Genomic DNA, 22761 nt, shown 5'->3' with positions numbered 1-22761 from the left:
TGTCATTAACTAACGAATCTGCAGCGGATTGCTGGCCTTTGGAAAACGCCGACCATTAAAGGGCCAAGAGAAAGTCCACGTGGGATGAACCCTTTCGGGTTCCAGGCCTGGCTACAGGAGGGAACTCCCGGCTGCGCCCCGGTATCCCTGCTCCACGGGGAAGGGAGGGCTCGGGTCTGATGACATCAGTACCCTTCCCTCATCCCGGAAACCCCTGCCCCTCCACTAGTTTAAAATGTCCCGCACACCTCCTGGGACCTGTGTCTGAAAATTCACTGGAGGGCCAAAGCACGACACTGCTGGAAACAAACAGGCTCCTACTCAGCCTCTCCAACGGTTTGCTTTGTGACCTCAAACACGGGCGAGTAAAACGGGCGTAATAAAAGCCTCTCCGCATTTTTCTTCTGGTCTGTCATCAACCCCCACAGTGCCAGCCAACACATTCTGCCACTTCCACACCTTAGAGCATGAAGAAATAAGAAACAGGGAAGGTTTGCAGGGTACACAGTGTTCCCCGCTTTGTCTCCTAAAGCAGATCTGCACCGGTCAGTGGGACCTTACTACCTGCGATGGAGGAGGGGTACCTGCTCCTTTTTTCCTACACCCACTTCTAGATTGCTTGGCATTTGTCAGCCCTACAACAGACCGCACAGCTAGCTCACTGTCTGTTTATTACAAACTGTTTAATTGCTTCTTAACCCAATAACTTTAGAAATATAGAACCACGTGCCAGTGTGGGTGTGCTCTGTAGTGAGTCACTACAGACTAGCCCAGGCACAGCTTAATGCCGCTGAGTTCCATCCAGGAGCAGTCCCAGCAGTGGCCTCAGCCGTGTGGGTGACAGGGTCTTGGAAGAGGGCTGCCAAGAGTAGCCACGGGACCTGGCTTCGGTCAGGTCTGTGGAGGTGCTTCAGCAGCACGATGCTCGTTCTCTGTCCGTAGTGTCTCCATGTACTTCCGCATCTTCTCAACCATCCAGGAGGGTAGCACAAAGGATTTCAACTCCTCCAGCTTCAGGTCCAGGCATCCTCTGGAAGAGACATTGAGGAGGAGAGTTAAAGCAAGGGAGGGTGGAGGCCCAAGCGCATGCCAAGGGGCTACTGCAGGGGGTGGGGCAGGGTACCCATGACCGGTTTCACCTGTAGTCATCACTGGCCGCGAGGTCCCGGATGTCCTCCTCGATGAGGAGGTAAGCCTAGGGCAAGAGCAAAGAAGGGTGATCATTGCCTCTGATTCATTTCAACTCAATATCACTTTATTAAACATGTGATTAATATAAGGGCTGGAAGGCAGAGGGGCCTTATTTACAGTTGAGGGGGTAGTGAGTAGGGAAAGACTGGAGAATAGCTCCCTGAGACAACCTTTCACTCCAATAGAAACTTGATGGGTAAGGGAGCTGGGATGGGTGACTTCCTTACAGCCTCCCCCACCTCTTAAAAAAAAGAAAAAAAAAAAAGACTCTGAGGTGGCTTAACATGAAATGGCAAAAGCGCTAGCAAAACACACATGGAAAACAGGGAATCAGGAGGAGGAAGCTGTGTGTTAGGTATGGAAGTGAGATGATTTGGTTTTGAACTTCGTGGCAAAAGGGCAAACGTGAGAAGCTGTGCGGCTGTCTCCTACCAGCGGCCGGCAGCATGGCTATGGCACAGTGCCATGGCTGCAGGGGTAGGGAGCCCTCTTGTGTGCTTACCACACAGAGGCTGTTATTCATCACATGGGAAAATCTCCCATAGGAGACAGTTCTTTCTAGTCTTAGGGTCAGGACTGTGTGTCCCTGGAGTCATCTGTCATCTTATGAGCACTGTGAACTCTGTAACCAATGAGATGTCCTTGAGAAGGCCTAGAGTTAAATTTGCAAAAATGCACAGAAGTGTGCTGGTTTCCCAAGTCAGCTATTAAAAAAGCCCACCCCCTTTAAAGCTACTTTTGCTCATGGCTTAACATTAGATCCTGTCTTTCCTTTTACCCATCTATTTCTTATTTACATATGTTGCATTTTATCCATCAGTGGTAAGCTCCCTGAAATCTTCTGAAATGGGGTATAGGAATCAGCCCAGTAGTAAAAGAGAAGATAGTTTCCTTGCCAGGAAGGAGATGGCACACTGTCTGCAAGGCCCCTGAATTCTAACAGGAGCAGTCCCATGGTAGGACTGAGTCCTCAGTGGTGACACCGCATATGACGGACAAAGCCCTGCTAGTTTGAGAACACCTGCAACCATGGTTTTCCCAAGATCGTTGCTTGATGAGCTAAGAACTTTTTAAGCAGAGGTGATTCTGGAAGGGAGTGCTAGGCGTGGCAAATGGGTTTCACCACATGTGCTAACTCCTGCAGACAGCAGGTGCTCCCTGGAGCACTGTCTTGGGGGAAGAGCCTACAGCTGTGTTTAATGGCAGAGGTGGTGATCCCTGAGAAGCATCTGTCAATTGTCACAGGAGGGAAAAATAGCGTTCCGTGTGTCAGGCACCTGCCACTCTTATACACAGCTAAGAGAATCTGAATATAGGGATGATGTTGGAGGGAGTGAGGGAGTGGTGAGTGGGAAAGGAATCCACGGAGTAAGGCCAGTCTTCAGTGGGAAGGGCCCTCCCCACCCTGACAAGTCTCCCTTTCCACATTCATCAGACTTGGGGAGTCTCAGACATGGAAGGAAGCTGCCAGCAACAGCGGGACCCATGGCTGCTGGGCTGGGTGGGTCTCTGACAGGGCATGTGTGAACAGTGCTTACCATCTTCCCCCCTGTTGCCCTCATGTGATGCTGCTCAGCCAGCCAGTGCTTGTCCTGGGGGTCGGCTGCATACTGGAAGGGATGAAGTCGCAGGTGTTAGACTAGTGGGAGGATCCTCATTTGGTCCCAGAGCAACTCTCAGCAAGACCTTGTCCCAGCCCGGTGAATGCAGAGGGCTCGCCAAGCTCTTCCCAGCGAGCGGAGCTGAGCCCAGGAGGCCAGGGGACAGGACCCAAATCCCAGAGATTTAGCAAGTTTCCTACTCCTTCCATTCTCAAAGCACAGCACTCTGTCAACTGGTCAGACCGGTGACTATTATTCCAGAATTCTATTCTTTTTCAAAAAATGACCTGAGGTAGTTTGCCACATGTGTGAAATGTTATGGTAACCACATTTTCTGAAACAAAACTCAGGACAGGTCATGCTCTGGGGGAGGCAGAACAGCACTGTGGGTAAGAAGTTCATTTTGGAATTAGGTTTATATTCTGGTCCCTGCCTCTTAGTAGATGGTGTCAACCTGGGCAGCAATTTCCTTGAGACTCAGTTTCTTCATCTGTGAAACCAACAGTATTAATACTCAGGAGCTTGTCAAGGATAAATGAGATCGTGCATAAAAAGTGGTAAAGAGAGGAGCAGCTGGGTGGCTCAGTGGGTTACAGCCTCTGCCTTCGGCTGGGGTCATGATCCCAGGGTCCTGGAATTGAGTCCCTAATCGGGCTCTCTGCTCAGCGGGGAGCCTGCTCCTCCCTCTCTCTCTGCCTGCTGCTCTATTTGTGATCTCTGTCAAATAAATAAATAATAACGCTTTAAAAAAATGCATTAAAAAAAAGTGGTAAAGACAGTATCTGACACACAGGAAGAGAGAGAGAGAGAGAGAGAGAGAGAATGAGAGAAAGTGTGAGAGGGGAGAGGTCAGAAGGAGAAGCAGACTCCCTGCTGAGCAGGGAGCTGGATGTGGGACTCGATCCTGGGACTCCAGGATCATCACTGGAGGCCAAGGCAGTTATTTAACCAACTGAACCACCCACGTGCCCCCTTCCTTCCACTTCTTAGGCTGGAAAGATTACAGTGAGAGATGGTCCCCACTGGTAATGAATGCGGGTTGGCAGTTCCCAGATCTACGGTAGATCGAAGAATTGGGAATGTGTGCCGGTAATCACGAACATTTACGGAGCCTTGCCAAGCGTCAGCAGTGCGCTGGGAGCTTTCCTGCACTCTCCCCCTATTCTACCAAGCCTACAAGGTTGGATTGTATCTTTCTATTTTTGTAGATAACAAAACAGGCTCAGAAATGGGAAGGAAAAATAAAATAAGAACAGAACAGAGAGGAAGGCAAACCTTAAGAGGCTCTTAACTCTAGGAAACAGTGTTGCTGGAGGGGAGGGTGACGGGCATTAAGGAGGGCACTTGATGGAAAGAGAATTGGGTGTTCCATGCAACTGATTAATCACTAAATTCTACCTCTGAAACTAGTAATACACCATATGGTAACTAAACTGAATTAAAAAAAGAAAAAGAAATGTGAAGTTGCTTGACCAAGGTCACACGGCTACCAAGTAGTGGAAACAGGGCTGAAGCTACACTTCTAACCATCGTGCTACTGGAGTTCCAAGGAGATGCCGGAGCACATACACTTGGGGGATGATGCCAAGAGGGTTTTGGAAGAAGTGGATCTACAGAAGAGTCAGGCAGAGATCTAAGCCCGGAGGGGAGGAAGGTCATCAGAGGGAACAGCAGGAGTGAAGATGCTGAAAGGAAAATGAAGTAGCAGGTAGGCCACACTGTCTAGGTGCTGAGGCTCTCAGGATATAAGATTGAAAAAGCAGTAGCAGGTACACCCTTCAAAGAACCTGAACTTGCACAGAATGTAGTAGACAGAGCCGTAATTCTGGGACTCCGAGCCTTAAGTATGGGTGCAAAACACATCTTGAACACACACGCATTACTATTTTTCTAATATATTTGGATACTTTTGTGATGGAAAAAACACATTCATTTAAGGGGTGATTGCTATCCTGCCCCCCATTATTTTCTTAAATAGGACAGACCTAGGGACCTCTCTGAAAAGGGTTAGAACTGCGCCCACCCGTGCTCCACTCTCTTTATTTTACATACAATTGAATAAGGTAATGGTTAATAGCTCAGGCTTTGGGGAAGACAGACCCAGACTAGAATCCTACTCACATTAGACTTACCCCTTACCAGCTAAGTAACTTTGGGCCAGTCACTTAGCCTTTCTTTACCTCTGTTTTTAATTTTTTATGTATTGTGAAACAATGATAGCCATCTCCGTTTTAAAGAATTGCTCTCAGAGATAATGTGAGTGCAGTGCCTGAGCCCTGTCTGGTCTGCAATAAGCATACAAGAAAAGTAGCTGTTATCGAGGGGCAGAATGTTCAGTAAATTCCAAAAGGTAAAGGTTAAGGGCAGAGGGGTAACTAGAGCGCAGAAGTCCTGACTCCCAGATCAGTGTCTGTTCCAAGCATCTCTGTGCGGTCCAGAGCTCCCAGCATGCACTGCGGTGGCCCACCTCACTCCCTGCACTTGCCTACCTTAAAGAGGTGCGGATGCTTGATGTAGATTCTTCCTCTCGTGCCCCCCATGCCCAGGGCCCTGAAAAGGGACAGAGGAGTGTTAAGGATTCCAGCCTCAGAAGTCCTAGGGGTAGGCCCCCAAGCTGCCCCGCCCCCTCAGCACCAAAGCTCTCGAACTTACTTGTTGGCTCGAGATCCCAACACGAAGGTGGTAGATTCATTCAGCCGGGCTGGGTCCCACTATGCAAAAGACAGAGAGGCTGGTGAGGTGAAGTCTACCTGGTGGGCAGGATGGAAATGCTCTTCTCCTATCACCATCCTCGCCCACTATTCTGAACAGCTGAATCAAGAAACCAAGTATTGACAATATACTGGGCTAGATATTGGGGATAGAGAGATGAGTAAGATAGTCTCTGCTCTCTGGGGGCCACAGACATTATGTACAGATAATTAAACCAGCATGAGACAGGCAGGGATACAGATGCTGGGTGTGAGGGATGCCACGGGGGAGGGCAACAGGAAGGCTCCCTTGCAGAGTTTAATTCCCAGGTTAATTCTGGAAGGGCCGAGGGGCGGAAGAAAGGGCGGTACAGTATGAATGGTAGGAAGCGAGAGCGGGCTTGGCAGGCTGGAGAGACCACAAGGGGTTCTATGTAGTAAAGGGAGAGAGAGCACAGATTAGGGAGAGGCAACAAATGAGGTAGGAGGGAGAAGCAGAGAGGGGCTGGAGGCCCGGATGTGCTCCCCCCCCCACTCCTCCGAAAAGGAAAGTCTGTTTTCGTTTTTACTAGAGGATCAGGTGGCACAGGACAGTTCACTAAATGGCTTCAGAGACAGGGGCTAGAGGAGACACAAAAAATAAGCTGGGGTGGGAAAGGAAAACAACCAGGAGGAAGTAAGAGCTGGCTGATTCCTTCGCCGCCTCATTTAGGGGAGGGACGTGGTGCCTCTCAGCAACAGGCTGGAAAAGGCTTCGGCCCTCCTGAGTCTGCTTGAGTTGCTGCTTTTAGGGGTTTGCACTTTATTCATTCTGTAGGCCACGTGGAGTCACCGAGGCTTCTAAATAGGGAGAGCCAGATTTGACTTAAAGACCGCTCACTCGCCCACACACGGCTGATGGATTCGAAGTGGCAAGACTACAGGCAAGGAGTGGTTTAGGGGTTGCTGGACTAAAGCATTTCAGAAACAAGAGAAGGGTCTGAGCTCACGCGGCAGGAAGGATGACAAGGAGGGAAGAGGAACTGGGATCTCTGTGGGGAGTGGGATCAGCCCGGCCTCGAGGGGACACAGATGGAAAGGAGGGGAAGAGGGAAAGAGAACTGAAGTGGAGAATGTCAAAGAAGGTCGATGAGGAAAGATTCTGCCTGCAATTTTAGATAGGCTGAGTCTGAAATGCTGCAGAAGCTCCAGGCAGGGAGGTCCAGCAGACAGCAGGAGACGTAAATTCTAAACCAGAAAGAGACATGTGGGACAAAGAGGTATGGTGACCTCGGCTCGCACTGGTCCCTGAGATCCTGAGAGTGAATGCTTGAGAGCACTCACGGAACTTGACGTGCAGGAGAGGGCCAGCGAGACGACTCTGAGGGATACCCACGTACGAGGCTCACGGCTGAGGAAGAATGACTCATGAGAGGGAGAAGGGATGTCCGGAGAGGAACACAAAAAGCAGGGAAATGCAGGATTATTAGCTCGAGGGGAGCAGAGTGGAAGACGAAAGGCATGGTCACTGGTGTGAGAGCAGAGGGGGCCAGTAACACAGGAGGTGGAACATTTCTACTAGACAGAGCCTCCGCCAGGCCAGTGGAGCTTTTGCCTACCTTACTAGGCTTCCATTTGTGGCTTTATTTGAAGAAAGGATTCTACTAAAAGAGCTTGCAAACAACTGTTCTGGAGCCAAGAGAGGCTAATGGTTAAGACCATAGGCTCTGGTGGCAATGGACCTTGGCTTTCACACTTCGCTTGACCATCTAGCAGCTGTGTGACTCTGAGCAGGTCTCTGAGCCTTCATTAAGTTCAAGGGTATTAAGTATATATGATAACTACACTTAATACACTATACCACAGAAGGGCTACAGAATCTTTCTCAGAAGATTGTTATAAAGATTAAATGAGATGACATACAGAAGATTTAGTGCAGGGCCTGTCTTATATTAAGCACCCCTAGTTCCAATCCCTGTTTAAGATCCTTCCGGGAGGCCAGAGAGGGGTGTGGGTACAGGGTGGAGGTTGGGGAATAGGTGGGAAGGCTCTGGAATGGCGTGTGCGCCTCCCTCACACTCTCACCCCTTCCCTCATGGTGGGTCCAGAACCTTGACTGGATCTCCCTGGGATAGTGGTCACTGCCACGCCCACATAATCATACCTTGGGGCCTTCTCGGCGAATAGGTTCACAGGATTTTGGCTTCCATCTGATTGGAAGGAAAGAAGAAGGTAAATTCTCCGAGGTGAGGCCTAGGACTGAACAAAGCCTGCTGGTGGTGGTAGGAGTTCCTCACACACTCTCACTTTGGTCCTGGTGGTCTCTCCTCCCGGTTACCCACTGAGGAGGTACAAAGGTAAAAGGGCATTCTAGGACTGGCTCTGAGACTACCTAGCCATGAGGGCAGGTCCAGGAAGCTCTCTGAGCCTTCCTTTCCTTCTCTGTGAAAAGGGCAGCAACTGCCCCTCCCCCATGTTTGGGAGCCAGGGGGCTGCCTGGGGGTGGGGTGGGGAGACCAAGCCACAGTATGGTGGCCGCACTGCTCTACTGCTCTGTCTCCCCAAGCCAGTGGTTCCAGACAGTCCCCGCTGCTCCGAACTAGACTGATGTGGCTTTCTCGATCAGACTTCCACGTAAAGTCTTATTTGAAAAAAAGATTCTGTTGCTTCAAAACCTTTGTAGTACAATGTTGCTCATCATTAATTGGCTGACCTTGGACAAAAATTCTGAGTCTGTTTCCTGATTTACAAAATTAACTATACCTTCATTAGTGGGTGGCTGTAAGGGTTAGAAGGTAAAGTATGTAAGATATTTAGAGAAGTTATAACACGTTATGAGCCTTCAGTATGTACTCACAATAAAAACAGCTCTGGTCTTTAATCAAGCTGGGCAGAACAGTTCTGGGGCAAAAGCAGGATAAAACAATGTCCTCCCTGCTGCCTTCTTTCCCCAGCCCACAAACCAGACTAACCCTTCCCCACGGTGACTCAAACAGTGGGATCTGATTTTGGCAGGCCAGGAGTTCTGGCCTCTCTCCCTCCAGGCCCACCCCCTCCCTGCCCTCCCGGCACTGTCGGCCCCTACTCACACCAGGCCAGCGGCTGCCCGGTCGTTTGACAGCATGTGTCCAGGAGGCCGTCCCTTCCTCTGCCAGAAAGAACAGCTGTCAGAGGCCTGACCCCGTGGGAAGCCCCACCCCACGCCACTGGCACGCCGAGGGTCACTCGGTGGAGATGGTTTTCCAAAAAGACCAAATGATGCTTGAGAGCGAACAGGGATAGTTAACAGTCTCCAGGGGTCCTGCTTCTCATGCTAGAAAGGCCCCCATGATGCATGGAGGAAGCCCTCTATTTTCTGGAGTCGTAGGGTTTTTTCCTAGCCAGAAAGCATGGAGATGAGTTACCTTTTTGGGAACAGGGCTTCCTCGATGGGCACATTCCTCTTCTGTCTGTCGGCCGCGCTGGAGGGAAATGGAAAGGAGGGGTCAGTGGCGAGCCAGTGCCTGGGATCGGCAGGTTCAGGGGCTGCTGAAAGCAAAGCCCTGGACTACTTCATTGGGCCCCTCCCTGGGCTGGGCCTCCTGAGCTCTCCCAGCGTGATGCCGTTTGGAGCTCTTTCTACAAGTGCGTTGTATGTGGAAGCTCCCTGGGCCCAGAGAGTTCACCTGCCTCCCAGCCTCATCGGTCTCCCCCTGCAACATCCCAGACCCAGCGATTCTGACCTTTATCCCTGGAAGCTCATGGGTCAATCTGGGTATTACTTTTTCTCCATCGGAAAACAGTAGTTTAGCCTGAAAAGAAAAGACCAAGTGTTAACAGTCACTATTGTGGTGGGTAACAGCTGGGTTAAAACTTCAGATTGGGTTGAAGTGTTTTCATGATCAGTACAAAAGCATCTTGAGAGATGCATATACATAGATATCTACCTTCTTTCTAAAAAATTCAGTTGACCCTTGACCCTGCATAGGCTGACTTACACAGTTTTTTTCCCATAAAAACAGTACAGTACTGCAAATGTATTTTCTCTTTCTTACAGTTTTCTTAGTAACACTTTCTTTTCTCTAGCTTATTTTATTGCAAGTATACAATCTATAAATCATATGACATACAAAATACGTGTTAATCAACTGTTGATGTTATGGGTAAGGTAGTTCTGGTCAACATAAGCTGTTAGTTTTTGGAATCGAAAGTTTATATGTGGGGGCGCCTGGCTGGCTCAGTGGTAGAGCATGCAACTCTTGATCTTGGGGTAATGAGTTTGAGCCCCATGTTGGGTGCAGGGATTACTTAAAAAAAAAAAAAAAAAAGGGAAGGATGTATGTGTATTTGTGTATTTTACACGGCAGGAAGTTGGTGCCCATCATCCGTGCCTAATTCTGTTCAAGGGTCAACTATAATTAATGATCATTGCTGAAAAATTAAAGATGAAACTATACAAAAAATCCCCACGCCAAACCTGAAATCTCTGTATCTACCGACTACTGTTAATACTTCTTTTCCTTTTTTCTTTTTCTTTTTTATTTATTTTTTAAAAAAGATTTTATTTATTTATTTGACAGACAGAGATCACAAGTAGGCAGAGAGGCAGGCAGAGAGAGAGTTGGAAGCAGGCTCCCTATGGAGCAGAGAGCCCGATGTGGGGCTCGATCCCAGGACCCTGAGATCATGACCTGAGCTGAAGGCAGAGGCTTTAACCCACTGAGCCACCCAGGTGCCCCACCTTTTTCTTTTTAAAGATTTTATTTATTTATTTGACAGAGAGAAAGAGATAGTGAGAGAGGGAACACAAGCAGGGGGAGTGTGAGAGGGAGAAGCAGAATGCAAAAAAGTCAGCAGGAAGCTGACTTGAGCCAAAGGTAGATGCTCAAGGAACAGACCCACCCAGGCGCCCCTACTGGTAATATTTCAGTGTAAAGTCTTTATTACTTTTTCCTATGTAAATATATACTATATATTATTTTCCTAACTAAATGTATTAACATAATATATATTCCTCAACAAGCTGCTGCTTTTCATTTAATAAATACTGAGCTCCCAGTGTAGACGTGCTGGGGATGCAGTAGTAAGCAGCATATGCAAAGTCACTGCTCTTGCAGAGCTTCTACTCTGCGGGAGATCTGGATAATAAGCAAATAAACAAACATATATACAAGGTGATTTCAGATTGTGATAAATGGTGTAGAGAAAAAACTCCAGGCAGATGTGACAGAACTAGCGAGGGGAGGGCTGTTTAAGTAGATGGTCAGGGGAGGCTGTGCTGAGCAGGCTGCCTTCTGGGCTGGGCAGGAGAAGGAGAAGAGCTGAGAAGGGTGTCAGCAGCAGGGAGGAGGGCAAAAGCCCCAAAGCGGGAACAGACTCGGCTTGTTTGAAGGAAAAGATGGCCTGGCAAATAGTGGGCAGAGGAGAGAGGCGTGAACGAGGAGCGTGAATGAGGCAGGCAGGGCCCTGCAGGTTACGGGAAGAGTTGTGTTCTCTCACAAGAGAACGTGCGTGGCATTCGGTGAGCCTGAGCACTCCCCTCTTCTGGAAACTCTCTCCTACTGGCTCCTGTGGCCACACTTCCCTGGTTTTCCTCCTACTTGTCTGGCCACTCTCTCTTAGTCTTCTTTGCTGGCTCATCTTCCTCAGTGTGGTTCATTCTGTCTTCTTCCATTTGGTATTCTATCTGCTCTTATCACATTCACAGCTTCAGTTAACATCTATGCATGGACGAGACCGTAATTCTAAAAAAATCTGAGTTCCGGGGCACCTGGGTAGCTCAGAGGGTTAAGCCTCTGCCTTCAGCTCAGGTCATGGTAACAGGGTCCTGGGATCGAGCCCTGCATCGGGCTCTCTGCTCAGCGGGGAGCCTCCTTCCCCCTCTCTCTGCTTGCTTGTGATATCTCTCTCTATGTCAAATAAATAAATAAAATCTTAAAAAAAAAAATCTGAGTATGGTTGACACACCATGTTGACCCTATGATTTTTTTTCTCTTCAGCTGTGGCCTCTCCATTGAGCTCCAGATTTATACAACAGTCTGCCTGGTGTCTATGCATGGAGGTCCCAAGTTTGCTAAGTCCAATACTAGACTCGTAAACCTCCTCCAAAGGTTGCAGTGAAGAGTGCACAAGTCTCCATGTGAAATTATGTGCATGTTTTGCGGTAACGGAATTCATACCTCTCTGCCTAACCAAGCTGTAGGTTTTAGGAGAGCAGGAGCCCTGCTCGTTCATTTGCCATTTGTTCCTTCGCTTCCTCCTTCACTGATGCATGCAATCATTCGGCACACACTCAGCGTCCCCCATGTTAAGAGTCCTATTCTAGGGCGGGGCAAACTGTAGTGAACAAAGTTAGACCTCAGCTCTCATAAAGCTAAAGCTTTTAGCAGAGGTGGGGTATAAAGGAGACAGAAAATAAATTCATGAACTATTAATAATTTCCGATTGAGGTCAGGGATAGAAATCAACAAGATGATAGAGATTAACTGGAGGTGGGGAAAAAAGTGAGAATGAGGAGCTACTTTATTTTTAAAAAAATATTTTATTTATCAGAGCGAGTGAGCGCACAAGCAGGGGTGCAGCAGGCAAGGGGAGAGAAGCAGGCTCCCTGCTGAGCAAGGAGCCCAAGGAGGGGCTGCACCCCAGGATCCAGGACCCTGGGGTCATGACCTGAGCTAAAGGCAGACACTTAACCAACTGAGCATCCCGGCATCCTTACTTTTTTATTTTTATTTATTTATTTTTAATTTTTATTTTTTTAAAATTTTTTAATAAACATACAATGTCCTTACTTTATTTTTAAAAAGATTTTATTTATTTGAGAGAGAGAGAGAGTGAGAGAGAGGAAGCATGGGGGGGGGGCTGGGTGGGTGGGGGTGGGAGTGGGGCAGGAGGCGGAAAAGGTGCAGAGGGAGGCAGAGAACCAGATTCCCCGCTGAGCACACTTAATCCCAGGACCGGGTCAGGACCTGAGCTAAAGGCAGATGCTTAACTGATGAGCCACCCAGGTGGGGGGATGAAGGGTGGGGCAGGGGTGGTGGAGGGGTGTTACTTTAGATGAAATGGCCAGGGAAGGCCTCTCTGAGAGGCAATATTTGAGCTAAATCTGAAGAAAAGGAGGCAGCTATATAAAGAGTTAAGGACAGGGCATGCGGGGAAGTGAGAACAGCAAGTGCAGAGACCCTCAGCTCAGTGCACTGGAGACCCAGAAAGATTCCAGCGCAGCTAGAAGATAGTCAAGGAGGGGGTGGTGGGAAGAGGTGAGCAGCAGGGAACATTTACTGAGTCCTTGCTATTGATCTAAAATCTTTAAAGATATTACAACAACTAATCCTCCCAACAATCCTATGGTGCAGCACCTCTACACCTATTTTGCAGATGAGAAAACTGAGATTTAGTAAGGTGAAGTAACTCGCCTCAAGTTACACAGCTAGTCTGCTAAAGCTGGTTAAGCGACTGCCTTCAGCTCAGGTCACCATCCTGGAGTTTCGGGATCCCGTCTGGCATCTGGCTCCCTGCTCAGCGGGGAGTCCGTTTCTCCCTCGGACCCTTCCCCCTCTCATGCTCTCAAATAAATAAAATCTTAAAAAACAACAAGAATAAAAAAAACCCCAGGACTCCTATCTGGACAGTGCAAATAAAAAGAAAGCCTGCATTCTTAACTACCGTGCCACATTTTTCTTAAAGGATGTGTAGCAAATAAATAATTAAATACGTAAATAAAATGAACAAACAAAAACCAATTACCATGCAAACAAAATCGAGCAAACCAAAAAATGCAAGGTAACAGGATATAGATAAGATCAGCCTCTTCTCCCTGAGAAATAGCCAGAAAGGTGCAGCCCAGGAGATTAGGGAGCATGATGTGGGGTCGGAAGTGCAAACAAATCAAGTCAACACCAACAAACTAAAAATCCTTCTCTGGGGGCGCCTGGGTGGCTCAGTGGGTTAAACCGCTGCCTTCGGCTCAGGTCATGATCTCAGGGTCCTGGGATCGAGTCCCACATCGGGCTCTCTGTTCGGCAGGGAGCCTGCTTCCCTCTCTCTCTCTCTCTGCCTGCCTCTCTGCCTACTTGTGATCTCTCTCTATCAAATAAATAAATAAAATCTTTAAAAAAAAAAAATAAAAATCCTTCTCTGTCTCACGTCCGATATGAACAATCTTTTCAAGCAACAAGAAGTTCTGTGTGCAGTTCAGACGAGGCGACGCCAAAGAACTTCAAGTTTTCTGGGCTACCTGAAAACCAGGCTCTGCCAGGAGGCCGCTGTGTATTATAACCACAAACAGAACTGCCATGTATTTACCGTGTAGTATGTTCTTTGTTGTCACGCACCCACGTGGTGCTGGTCGTGTATGAATATTTTCTCATTTAATCCTCACAGCAAACCACTGGTGCTGGGATTTTTACTCCCAATTTTAGGGATAAGAAAACTGAGGAAAATAAGGGTCAAAAGACTTGTTTGAAATTTCTTGATTCATTGGTTTCTTGCTGAACTTTGGGCTTTCTACCTTCCCGATCTCCAATTCTTGCGCCCTGATCACACACCGTGTGTTCCACACTCCAGCTTCCCAGTCAGATCGATACCGGCCAAGGGACTCCAGGAGGTGGACGTGGGGACTCAGGAGACAGGAAAGGTGTACCATCCACGGAGCACAGATCATGCCCCCCATTCACCTTCAGCTCATCCTTCTGGGGACTCCTGAAGAGTTGCGTACATTTCCCTTCCATTCTCTAGGGCAGATTCCCAAACCAACTTCCTTATGGCAGCCAGAGTGCGTGATCTCTCAAAATGCCAATCTCAGTACGTAGCTCTTCTGCTTAGAACTCCATACCTATAATTTGGCCTCTGCTACTTTTCCAACTTCAACAAGTATCATTCTCTCCACCCTCTGAAAACCAGCAGCCCTGGCTTCTTTCTGTCCCTTGGATGTACTCCGCTTCCTTTTACCTCCAGGTTCCACACCTTCTAGTGTACTCTCTTCATTGCCTCCTGTGCTCACAGCACTCAGAACAGTTTGTAATTCCAAATCTACTGAATGATAACTGGAGTAACGTCAGGGAGCTGCGGTAAGGCCTGTGTCCATTTTTCATAGCACAGCTGGGGCCTGGCACAGAAACGGCGCATGATATATATGAGCTGGAGAGGTAAATAAACTCGGGAAAGCATTCTGGGATGCAACCGAGACTGAAGGTTTATCAGTTTAAACTTGATTCAGTTCAAACTTAGAAGAATATTCAAACTTCCATGTTGGATTATGAGCAGATATTACAACTGATCGTAACATACTCCAGTCCCAGACTGAAGTAATGAATTGGCCTCCTAGGAGTCTGGCAGACTTAAGTATAAACCATGGGAAGCAGATCAGCTTTCTCTGCCCTCTCAAAGCACTAAAGGATAGAGTTCTGCCCTTTCAAAAGCTGAGGCTCAGGCCCCGGTCTTGCTCTTTTCTGAGGCTGTGCCTGAGCAGCTGGCCAGCCCACCTCCTGGGAGACATGACTCTCTCATCTCCGGAGAATCACTCTCCTAGGACTAAGTTCAAACCCGTCTCTGCGGCTCTGAGTGTGTAGAAATTTCCATCTCTGACAGCCAGTGGTTTCACAGTTAAGCACAGAAGCGGGTGATGCTGACAATTCCTATTAATAAGAACAGCTGACACATGCAAACAGGTTCACTCCTATTTTGGGAACACAGGCATTTTTAGACTTGATGTCATGCCTCCCGAGCACCCCCCGAGAGGTAGGAAAGCAGAAAGGGTGACAGGCCCCACGGTAATAAAAGGGGCTGTGACTACTTGCAGAGTGATGTCACCACTCACAGAGGTGAGAAAGTGCTCAGATATCCTAACTCTTGCTTGTTCAGAGCCACAGTTTCTTCATCTGGAAACTAGGGATTACAATTCGTCTTCTGGGGCGTCAAACTAGTACACGTGAAAGCACTGGTCCCGTACTAGGTACAGAGGAGCCACTTCCCTTCTTTCTGTCAGCAGCAGCTCCAGGCCCTCTCTGGAGGCTCGTGGCTTATCAGGTATCCCCCCAAGTACCATGAATGAAGCGATCACACTTCTTAGTAGAGCCCTGAGGACGAAGCCTGGGCCTACGTCTCTGCATCTCTTGTCCCCTTGGGTCTCACCTGCTCCAGGCAGCTCCGACAGGCCTCCTGGATCAGCTGCTCTGCGTCCACCTCTTCCCCGACGTTGTCTCTGACATTCAGTGCTGCCTTCTGGAAGAACTAGGGAGAAGTACAGCAGAGGACAAGGTCAGAAGACCTGTTAATCTGCAATAACTTAAAGGAAACAGAATATAAGAGAGAAGATTACGAACGTGGCTTTCAGATCAGACAGATAGAGAGTAGGTCACTTCCCACTCTATCCTGTCTTAAGGAGGATCACAGTCATGGAGGTCCTTTGCTCTTTGTCAAATAAATAAATAAAATCTTATTAAAAAAACATCAAAAAGCAAATACAGAAAGACAAAAAACCTGCAAGTATATATATTAAAGTAACAGTGACATTATGGATGATTTTTTTTTTGCTTATCTATAGTATCTCAATTTTTATAACATACATGCATTATTTCTTTTCTTTTCTTTTTTTTAAAATTTTATTTATTTATTTGAAAGACGGAGATCACAAGTAGGCAGAGAGGCAGGCAGAGAGAGAGAGAGAGGGAAGCAGGCTTCCTGCGGAGCAGGGAGCCCGATGCGGGGCTCGATCCCAGGACCCTGAGATCATGACCCGAGCCAAAGGCAGCAGCCCAAACCACTGAGCCACCCAGGCGCCCCTACATGCATTATTTCTGTAGAAGGAAAAAAGAATGCCAGTGCCCACAGTGAACATCCCAGGGCAGGCCAGAAAAGATCCTGAGAGTAGAAGGTCCTCACTGAATTCTGACCTTGCCCAAGCCGAAAGAAAGGTGTGGAATGGGTGGCATAAGACCTGACTAGGGCCCCAGGACACCCGCAGTCCCAATCAGCTAGGGAAGGGGAAGGCAGAAGTTTCTTTCATTGTGGAAGAGGGAGAGTCAGAGCCTGAGAACACTGAGGGACAGGTGATGGGAGGTCTCCAAATGGAGGCACTAGAACACATTCATTAAGAATCTAAGTTGTGTCTCCAGAAGACAATGTCATACAGAAAAATTCTGGTACCTATATACTGTGGAGACAACTATGGGGATGTACTTTCTTTTCTTATCTCCTCTCCTCCTTCCTTCTTTCCTTCCTCTCTCTCTCTCTCTTCCTTTCTTTTCTTTAAATTTTGAGTAGGCTCCATGGCGCCCCCTCCCGCCCAACCTGGGGCTTAAACTCATGACACCGATTAAGAGTTGCACGCTCCGGGTAGCTTAGCTGGTTAAGTGCCAGCTTGATTTCAGCTCAGGTCATGATCTCAGGTTGTGAGATCGAGTCCCACATCGGGTTCCCCCTCTGTGAGGAGTCTACTTCTCTCCTTCCCTCTACCCCTCTCCCACTTGCATTTTCTCTCTCTCTCTCAAATAAATAAATGAATCTAAAAAACAAAAACAAAAACAAAAAAACCCCAAAAACAAAAGGAAGGAAAAGAAAAAAGAGTTGCATGCTGTACTGAGTAAGCCGGCCAGGCACTCCCCAAGGGAATGTTCTTTCATTTTATATTTGACAAGGCTGAATGCCTGATATTGTTAATGCTCAGCTAAGGAGAAGTACAAGAAGGTGGATTAGAAGTCTGATGAGGGGAAGAGGAAAATTCTTCAGGCAAAGTTAAAATGAATAGTCAGATGAGTTTCACTTTAAAACAAAACCTTAGGGTGCCTGAATGGCTCAGTTGGTTAAGCGTCTGCCTTAGCTCAGGTCATGATCTCAGGTTCCTGGGATGGAGTCCTTTGTGGGGCTCCCTGCTCAGTGGGGAGTCTGCTTCTCCTTCTCCCTCTGCCCCTCCTCCCTCTCATGATCTCTCTCTCAAATAAATCAATAAAATCTTAAAAAAAAAATCCCTAAGAACTGGAGATGAATACTGGTGTTCAGTGTTGATTACTGGCTAAGTGAAAGCTAGCTGAAACAATCTGGATTCTTTACAACCAGCCTGAGAAGTGGGCAGTGTGATGAATATACAGGGGTGACCGTAAGTGGACTCTCGACCTAAGAATGAAATCTGGTCCTGCATAAGGCATTCAAAAACGCTGCTGGGATAAATACAAAATTGTATTTCTTTTCTTTTTTTTTTTTTTAAGATTTTATTTATTTATTTGACAGACAGAGATCACAAGTACACAAAGAGGTAGGCAGAGAGAGACAGAGGGGGAAGCAGACTCCCTGCTGAGCAGAGAGCCCGATGTGGGACTCGATCCCAGGACCCTGGGACCATGACCCGAGCTGAAGGCAGAGGCTTAACCCACTGAGCTACCCAGGCGCCCCTAGAGAGAAATTTTCTTGAGGAAAGAATATGTTTTCCTTCCTTTCTTTCTTTATTCACTTATTTGAGTGAGAGACTCAAGAATAGACTTTATTCACTTATTTGAGTGAGAGAGGGAGTGCTGCATGCAGGAGCGGTGGGAAGGGCAGAGGGAAGAGCAGACTCCCCACTGAGCAGAGAGCCCAACACAGGGCTTGATCCCTGGACCCCGAGATCGGGATCTGAGCTGAAGTCAGACACCTAACTGAATGAGCCACCCAGGAGACCGCTGTGGGATTTTATTTTATTTTATTTTGAAAGGTTTTATTTATTTTTTGACAGAGAGAGAGATCACAAGTAGGCAGAGAGGCAGGCAGAGAGGGGAGAGGGAGCAGGCTCCCCACTGAGCAGAGAGTCCAATGTGGGGCTTGATCCCAGGGCCCTGGGATCATGACCTGAGCCGAAGGCAGAGGCTTTAACCCACTGAGCCACCCAGGCGTCCCTGCTGTGGGATTTTAAATAGGGTAGTGACAGCCTTAGATTTACACCTTTGAGGTCACTGGCATCTGCAGGGAGGGTGGGATGAAAGTGGGGAAGAAGAGCAGCAGTAGGGGTCACAGGAGGGGCCTGGGTAAGAGAAAATGAAGGCCTGAACCAAGGCGGAGGTGAGGAAGAAGAAGGGCACGAAGACTGTGAAGTGGAATGGACAGGACTGTGGCTGGACAGGGGAGATGAAGGAAAGACAGAGTCCTTGGTTTCCGGTTTCTAAATGAACGGTAGTCCCATTCAAACATCACATGTCCCAGAATGAGCTCCTGATGCCCCCTGCTCGTTCCTGTCTTCCTCCTATCAAGCCAGTGGCAATGCTGTGTTTATAGCTGCCCAGGGCAGATAACGGATGCGTTCAGTTCTCTTGTTCTTTTACCCGCACACCTGAATCATCAGCAAAGCTTGTTGTTACCTCTAAAACACACGTGGAATCTCATCTTTCCAACACCTTTACTGCTAACACTCAAGCCATCATCATCTCAAGCCTCCTCCTGTAGGTGATTCTCTGCACATCAGTCAGGGTGACCCTTTAAAAATGTTCACATCAAATACTCTGCGCAAAACTCTCCAAGAGCCTCTATTTTACTCAGAGTAAACCCCAACATCCTTACCATGGCCTCAAAGGTTCTCCATGAACTGGGCCCCTCTTTCCCCTCTGATTACCTCTCCTATTACCCTCCTCCTGGCTCAGCTGGCTCTAGCCACACTGGAGACTTTGTTGCTTTGAATGCGCCAAGCATACCGCTGCCTTAGGGCATTTGCCCTTGTTCCCTCTGCCTGGACTGCTTTTCCCTGGTGTGTCTTGTTTTTCCCTTCCCTTATTCAGGTCTCTGCTCACATGTGGCCTTCCTGGGCACAGTCTATGAAACAGCCTTACTGTTTCCCACTGGTCACTCTCTCCCCCTTCTCTCTGGCGTTCCCTAATATAGTACATATTGTTTAAAGAGAGCAGGGACACTGTTCATTTTGTTCTCTGCTACATCATCAGTGCCTTGAACTGTGGCTGCTATTACGGTGGAAGCTCAGTGAATACTTCTTGAATGAATAAACACAAGAAGAGGTTTAGGAAGAAAAAGGTCAGTTCTGAATATGCCGCTTGAAGCATCTATGGGACCATCAGAGTCATGCAGAAGTTTACTTAGAGGTTTAGAAAGGCATTTTAAATAATAATAATGTTGATAGTTACACAAATAATAAAAACACTTGTTTGGGGGCGCCTGGGTGGCTCAGTGGGTAAAGCCTCTGCTTTCAGCTCAGGTCACGATCCCAGGGTCCTGGGATTGAGTCCCGCATGGGGCTCTCTGTTCTGCAGGGAGCCTGCAGGGAGCCCCTCTCTCTCTGCCTGCCTCTCTGCCTACTTGTGATCTCTCTGTCAAATAAATGAATACAATCTTTAAAAACAAACAAACAAACAAACAATCAAAAACACTTGTTTGAAGCATGGTGCTGAGCAGATTACACTTAGATTAATTTATCCTCAAAACAGCTTGGCAGAAGAGGTATTCAAGTTACCCCCAAAGAAAGGAGTAAAAGTTCTCAGGGGTTCAGAACTGGAAGACTTTGCACATCTGTGTGTAGCAGAGAGACCCAGGGGAATGTGATGCAGGAAAGGCTTGCCCATGCCTCTTTGTCCCTCTCACCTTCATGTACTTGTTGAAGACAGTCTGGATCTCCTCATTGATGCTAGGCTGCAGGACAGCTCGGAGGAGGTCCATGGAGATGGCAGGATCTGTAAAACTGCATTCAGGAGGGAGACACAGTCAGGGGTTATGTCCCAGACATATCTTTCTTAGTCTGCCCAGCCAATTACTGACACAGGCTCCTTTAACAGCAATAATAGATAGCTTCACCTGAAAACAAGCTACATGCCCAGGTTCTGTGCAAACTACACGGACATGGTTTTTTATTCCATTTCCATAATAACCCTATGAAAGGAGTTTTATTTTTTAAAGCGTTTTATGAGATACAAAGTATACACTTCAATGAGTAGTTGTAGAGAACATCCACTTAATCACGACCTGGCAAGAATATAATCAGCATCCCAAGGTCCACCTTGTGCTCTCTCCCTTCCCCAACATAAATATTACTGTTTGCATAACAACAACAACAAAAAAAAAACCCAAATCCTACTGTTTGCTATTCTGCCTTTTTACAGCCCTCGACCACAGAGCCGACTGAATGTTAGGGATCTCAGGCACTGCTGAATCCATGATTCCCCATTTTGTACCTGAATTCAGACGGGGCAATGATTCAACCAAGATCAACACAGAGTTATAGAAGCTGAGTCTCCGCTTTCCTAGTCCAGTGTTCTTTCTAACGGCTGATGAGCTCTTTCCAGTTCTGTGCAGTGGGGACCCCAAGGGTGCTGGGAGGTGAATACCCAGGACCAGCCTTACCTTGTTGTCATCTGTGAGCGGCGGCCCCTTCGCTGCACCTGCCGGTGCTTTATCATTATATTCCAAGGATTCTGCGGGGACCAAGGGAACAGATGTCACTAAGGCCCGTGACACTGGAGTAGAGGTGGAAGGTGAGTATGAAATTAAACTTAGACAGCCCTGTTTCTCAGGGAATTTCAGCGCTTCTTCCACCCTGGGACAGGAGGCAGGGCGGCGGCAGAAAGGCCCTGCGGGGTGGAGGAACTCAGGAAAAGTTTCCTGCCTCCAAAGTCCCAAACCCACCTTTTCTGGGACGGCAGGAGGAAGGGAACGAGTGTTTACCGAGGGACTACTCTGGGGCAGCCGGTGTGCTGGGCGCTTTCTTCGCATTTACACCCCAACCCCGTAAACAACTTTATGAAGCGGCACTAATCATCTCCATTTTACAGAAGAGGAAACTGGAGCTCAGAGGTTGACAGGACTGGCTCACGTCACCTAGCTAGGAGGGCGGCACCAAAATTTGAATCCAGGTCGTCGGACTGCGAAAACGCCAACCCCCTGGGCAGCACCAGCCGCCGCGTTCTCTCGCCCGCGGGCTAGGGTCCCGGGAGCCCGAGGCCCAGCCGCCCCGAGCCCAGGCCCAGCCCCGGCCTCCCCGGGGGTGTCCTCACCGTGAGAACCAGCTGCCCCGCTGCGCCCGCGTCGCCCAGCTCGGGGCCGCCCCGCTCTGCCCCGCCGGGTCCCCGCGGCTGCTCGGCGTCGCCAGTGGCCCCCATGGCTCCCGCAGCCCCCACAACTTCAGTCCGACTCTGCCACCGGCCGGAAAGTGGCCCCGTGACGTCATTGGAACGCGCCGCGCGCCGACCCGGAAGCGCGCCGCGGCGAGCTGCTGGGTTTCCATGGGAACCGCAAGGCGCGTCTCGCTGGGGTCCCGGACTCCTAACGGCTCCGTGAGCGCGGTTGGCCGGGGCTTTGCTAGGGCGGGGCCGCGCCTCGGGTGCAGACTGTGGGTGTTTGGACCGGGGGATCTTTCCTCCCGGCGCAGGCTGGTGAAGTGCGGGGCAGGAGGAGGCAGCGAGCACAGCGGCGCCTGCAGTTCAGTCTTTGAAAGCCGTAGAGTCGGTCTAATGCGGGGACCCAAAACCCAACCCCAAGAGGGTGTCTGGCCCACAGGGTCCTTCTGGGGCTAGGCCCCAGGGGCTGCCTATTTTATCTGAAAGCATCATAATGAAGGCTGGGTGGACTCCCCAAGCCCTAGGGAGCTGGGCTGCTCTTTCCAGACTGGTGATTCTGGGATGGGCAGAGGACGCAGGGGTTTAACAGCTGTGGAGTTCCTCAGAGCTCCCCTTAGCTCTGGCATAGAGGTGAGATGTTCGTGAATAGAACAGGATCGATTTATGGGTAGTAGAGAAAGTTATTTTTACCAGGTCACAATATGGGGTAGTAAAAAGTACGAGTTTTTCATGTAAAAGGATCTGACTTCAAATCCAGGATGATATGGTGATTAAGAACACTGACTATGGAATTGCGCTGCCTGCCTTTGGTCTACCGCCTCCTGTGTGACTTACGTTTCTTTCTGTGCCTCAGTTTCCCCCATCTGTAGAGCGGGGATAATAGTACCTAATTCATAGGGTTGCAGTGAGGATTAAATGAGTCAATTCATATAAAGCACTTAGAATTGTGGTGCAAGTAAACCCTCGAGCAATGCTATCGTCGTTACTATTATTAAATTCCAGTAACCACCACTTACTAGCTTTATGACCTTGGGTATTCTTTCTCAACCCCTCTGAACCAGTTTTATTACCTCTGCAAGGTTATTGTGAGGACTAAAATAAACAATATATATAAAATGCATGTTCATCGAATTGTTGGTAAGTCAACAAGTGTTAAATATATCCATGCACCAATATCAGCCTTAAAACAATAAGGCAACTCTTTAGCACCAAACTCTTTGGCTCTATTAAGGAGATTTTTACTTTAAGCCTTGAATTTCCTCTGCTCTATAATCTTACGGGCTAAGCAGTCCCAGTGGA

The 22761-nt window shown here is 48.4% G+C and overlaps 2 protein-coding genes across 2 annotated transcripts in view; one reads left to right on the top strand and one right to left on the bottom strand.

Moving 5' to 3' along the window:
• Positions 1-664: 664 nt before the first annotated feature.
• Positions 665-21585, bottom strand: DNTTIP1 (deoxynucleotidyltransferase terminal interacting protein 1). Its single transcript, XM_082744723.1, has 13 exons — positions 21400-21585; positions 20750-20820; positions 19994-20090; positions 15572-15670; positions 9184-9252; positions 8866-8922; positions 8551-8609; positions 7626-7671; positions 5445-5503; positions 5282-5342; positions 2730-2801; positions 1140-1195; positions 665-1030 (listed from the first exon to the last, which is right to left on the bottom strand). Exons 1-13 carry the CDS (start codon positions 21502-21504, stop codon positions 892-894), a joined length of 990 nt encoding a protein of 329 aa, XP_082600849.1. The 5' UTR covers positions 21505-21585; the 3' UTR covers positions 665-891.
• Positions 950-22761, top strand: part of WFDC3 (WAP four-disulfide core domain 3) — a gene marked incomplete at its 5' end in the record, with an annotated part of 33181 nt that continues 11369 nt past the window's right edge. Inside the window, 4 exons of the mRNA XM_082743029.1 lie at positions 950-983; positions 1146-1189; positions 20817-20880; positions 21329-21841. Coding sequence (XP_082599155.1) covers positions 950-983; positions 1146-1189; positions 20817-20880; positions 21329-21841 — 655 coding nt within the window. The remainder of the gene's footprint in view (positions 984-1145; positions 1190-20816; positions 20881-21328; positions 21842-22761) is intronic.

Source organism: Mustela nivalis, assembly GCF_964662115.1.
Source record: "Mustela nivalis genome assembly, chromosome: 8".
Lineage (NCBI taxonomy): Eukaryota > Metazoa > Chordata > Mammalia > Carnivora > Mustelidae > Mustela > Mustela nivalis.
The sequence above is the reverse complement of the archived record's forward strand: the minus strand, read 5'-3'. Positions and strand labels throughout refer to the sequence as shown.

Coding starts and splice junctions, on each gene's coding strand:
- DNTTIP1 (XM_082744723.1), bottom strand. CDS start 21,504: ATGGGGGCCACTGGCGACGCCGAGCAGCCGCGGGGACCCGGCGGGGCA. Junction 15,671..19,993: donor TCTTCAACAAGTACATGAAG/GTGAGAGGGACA, acceptor ACTTCTCCCTAG/TTCTTCCAGAAGGCAGCACT. Junction 8,923..9,183: donor ATGAGCTTCCAGGGATAAAG/GTCAGAATCGCT, acceptor ATTTCCCTCCAG/CGCGGCCGACAGACAGAAGA.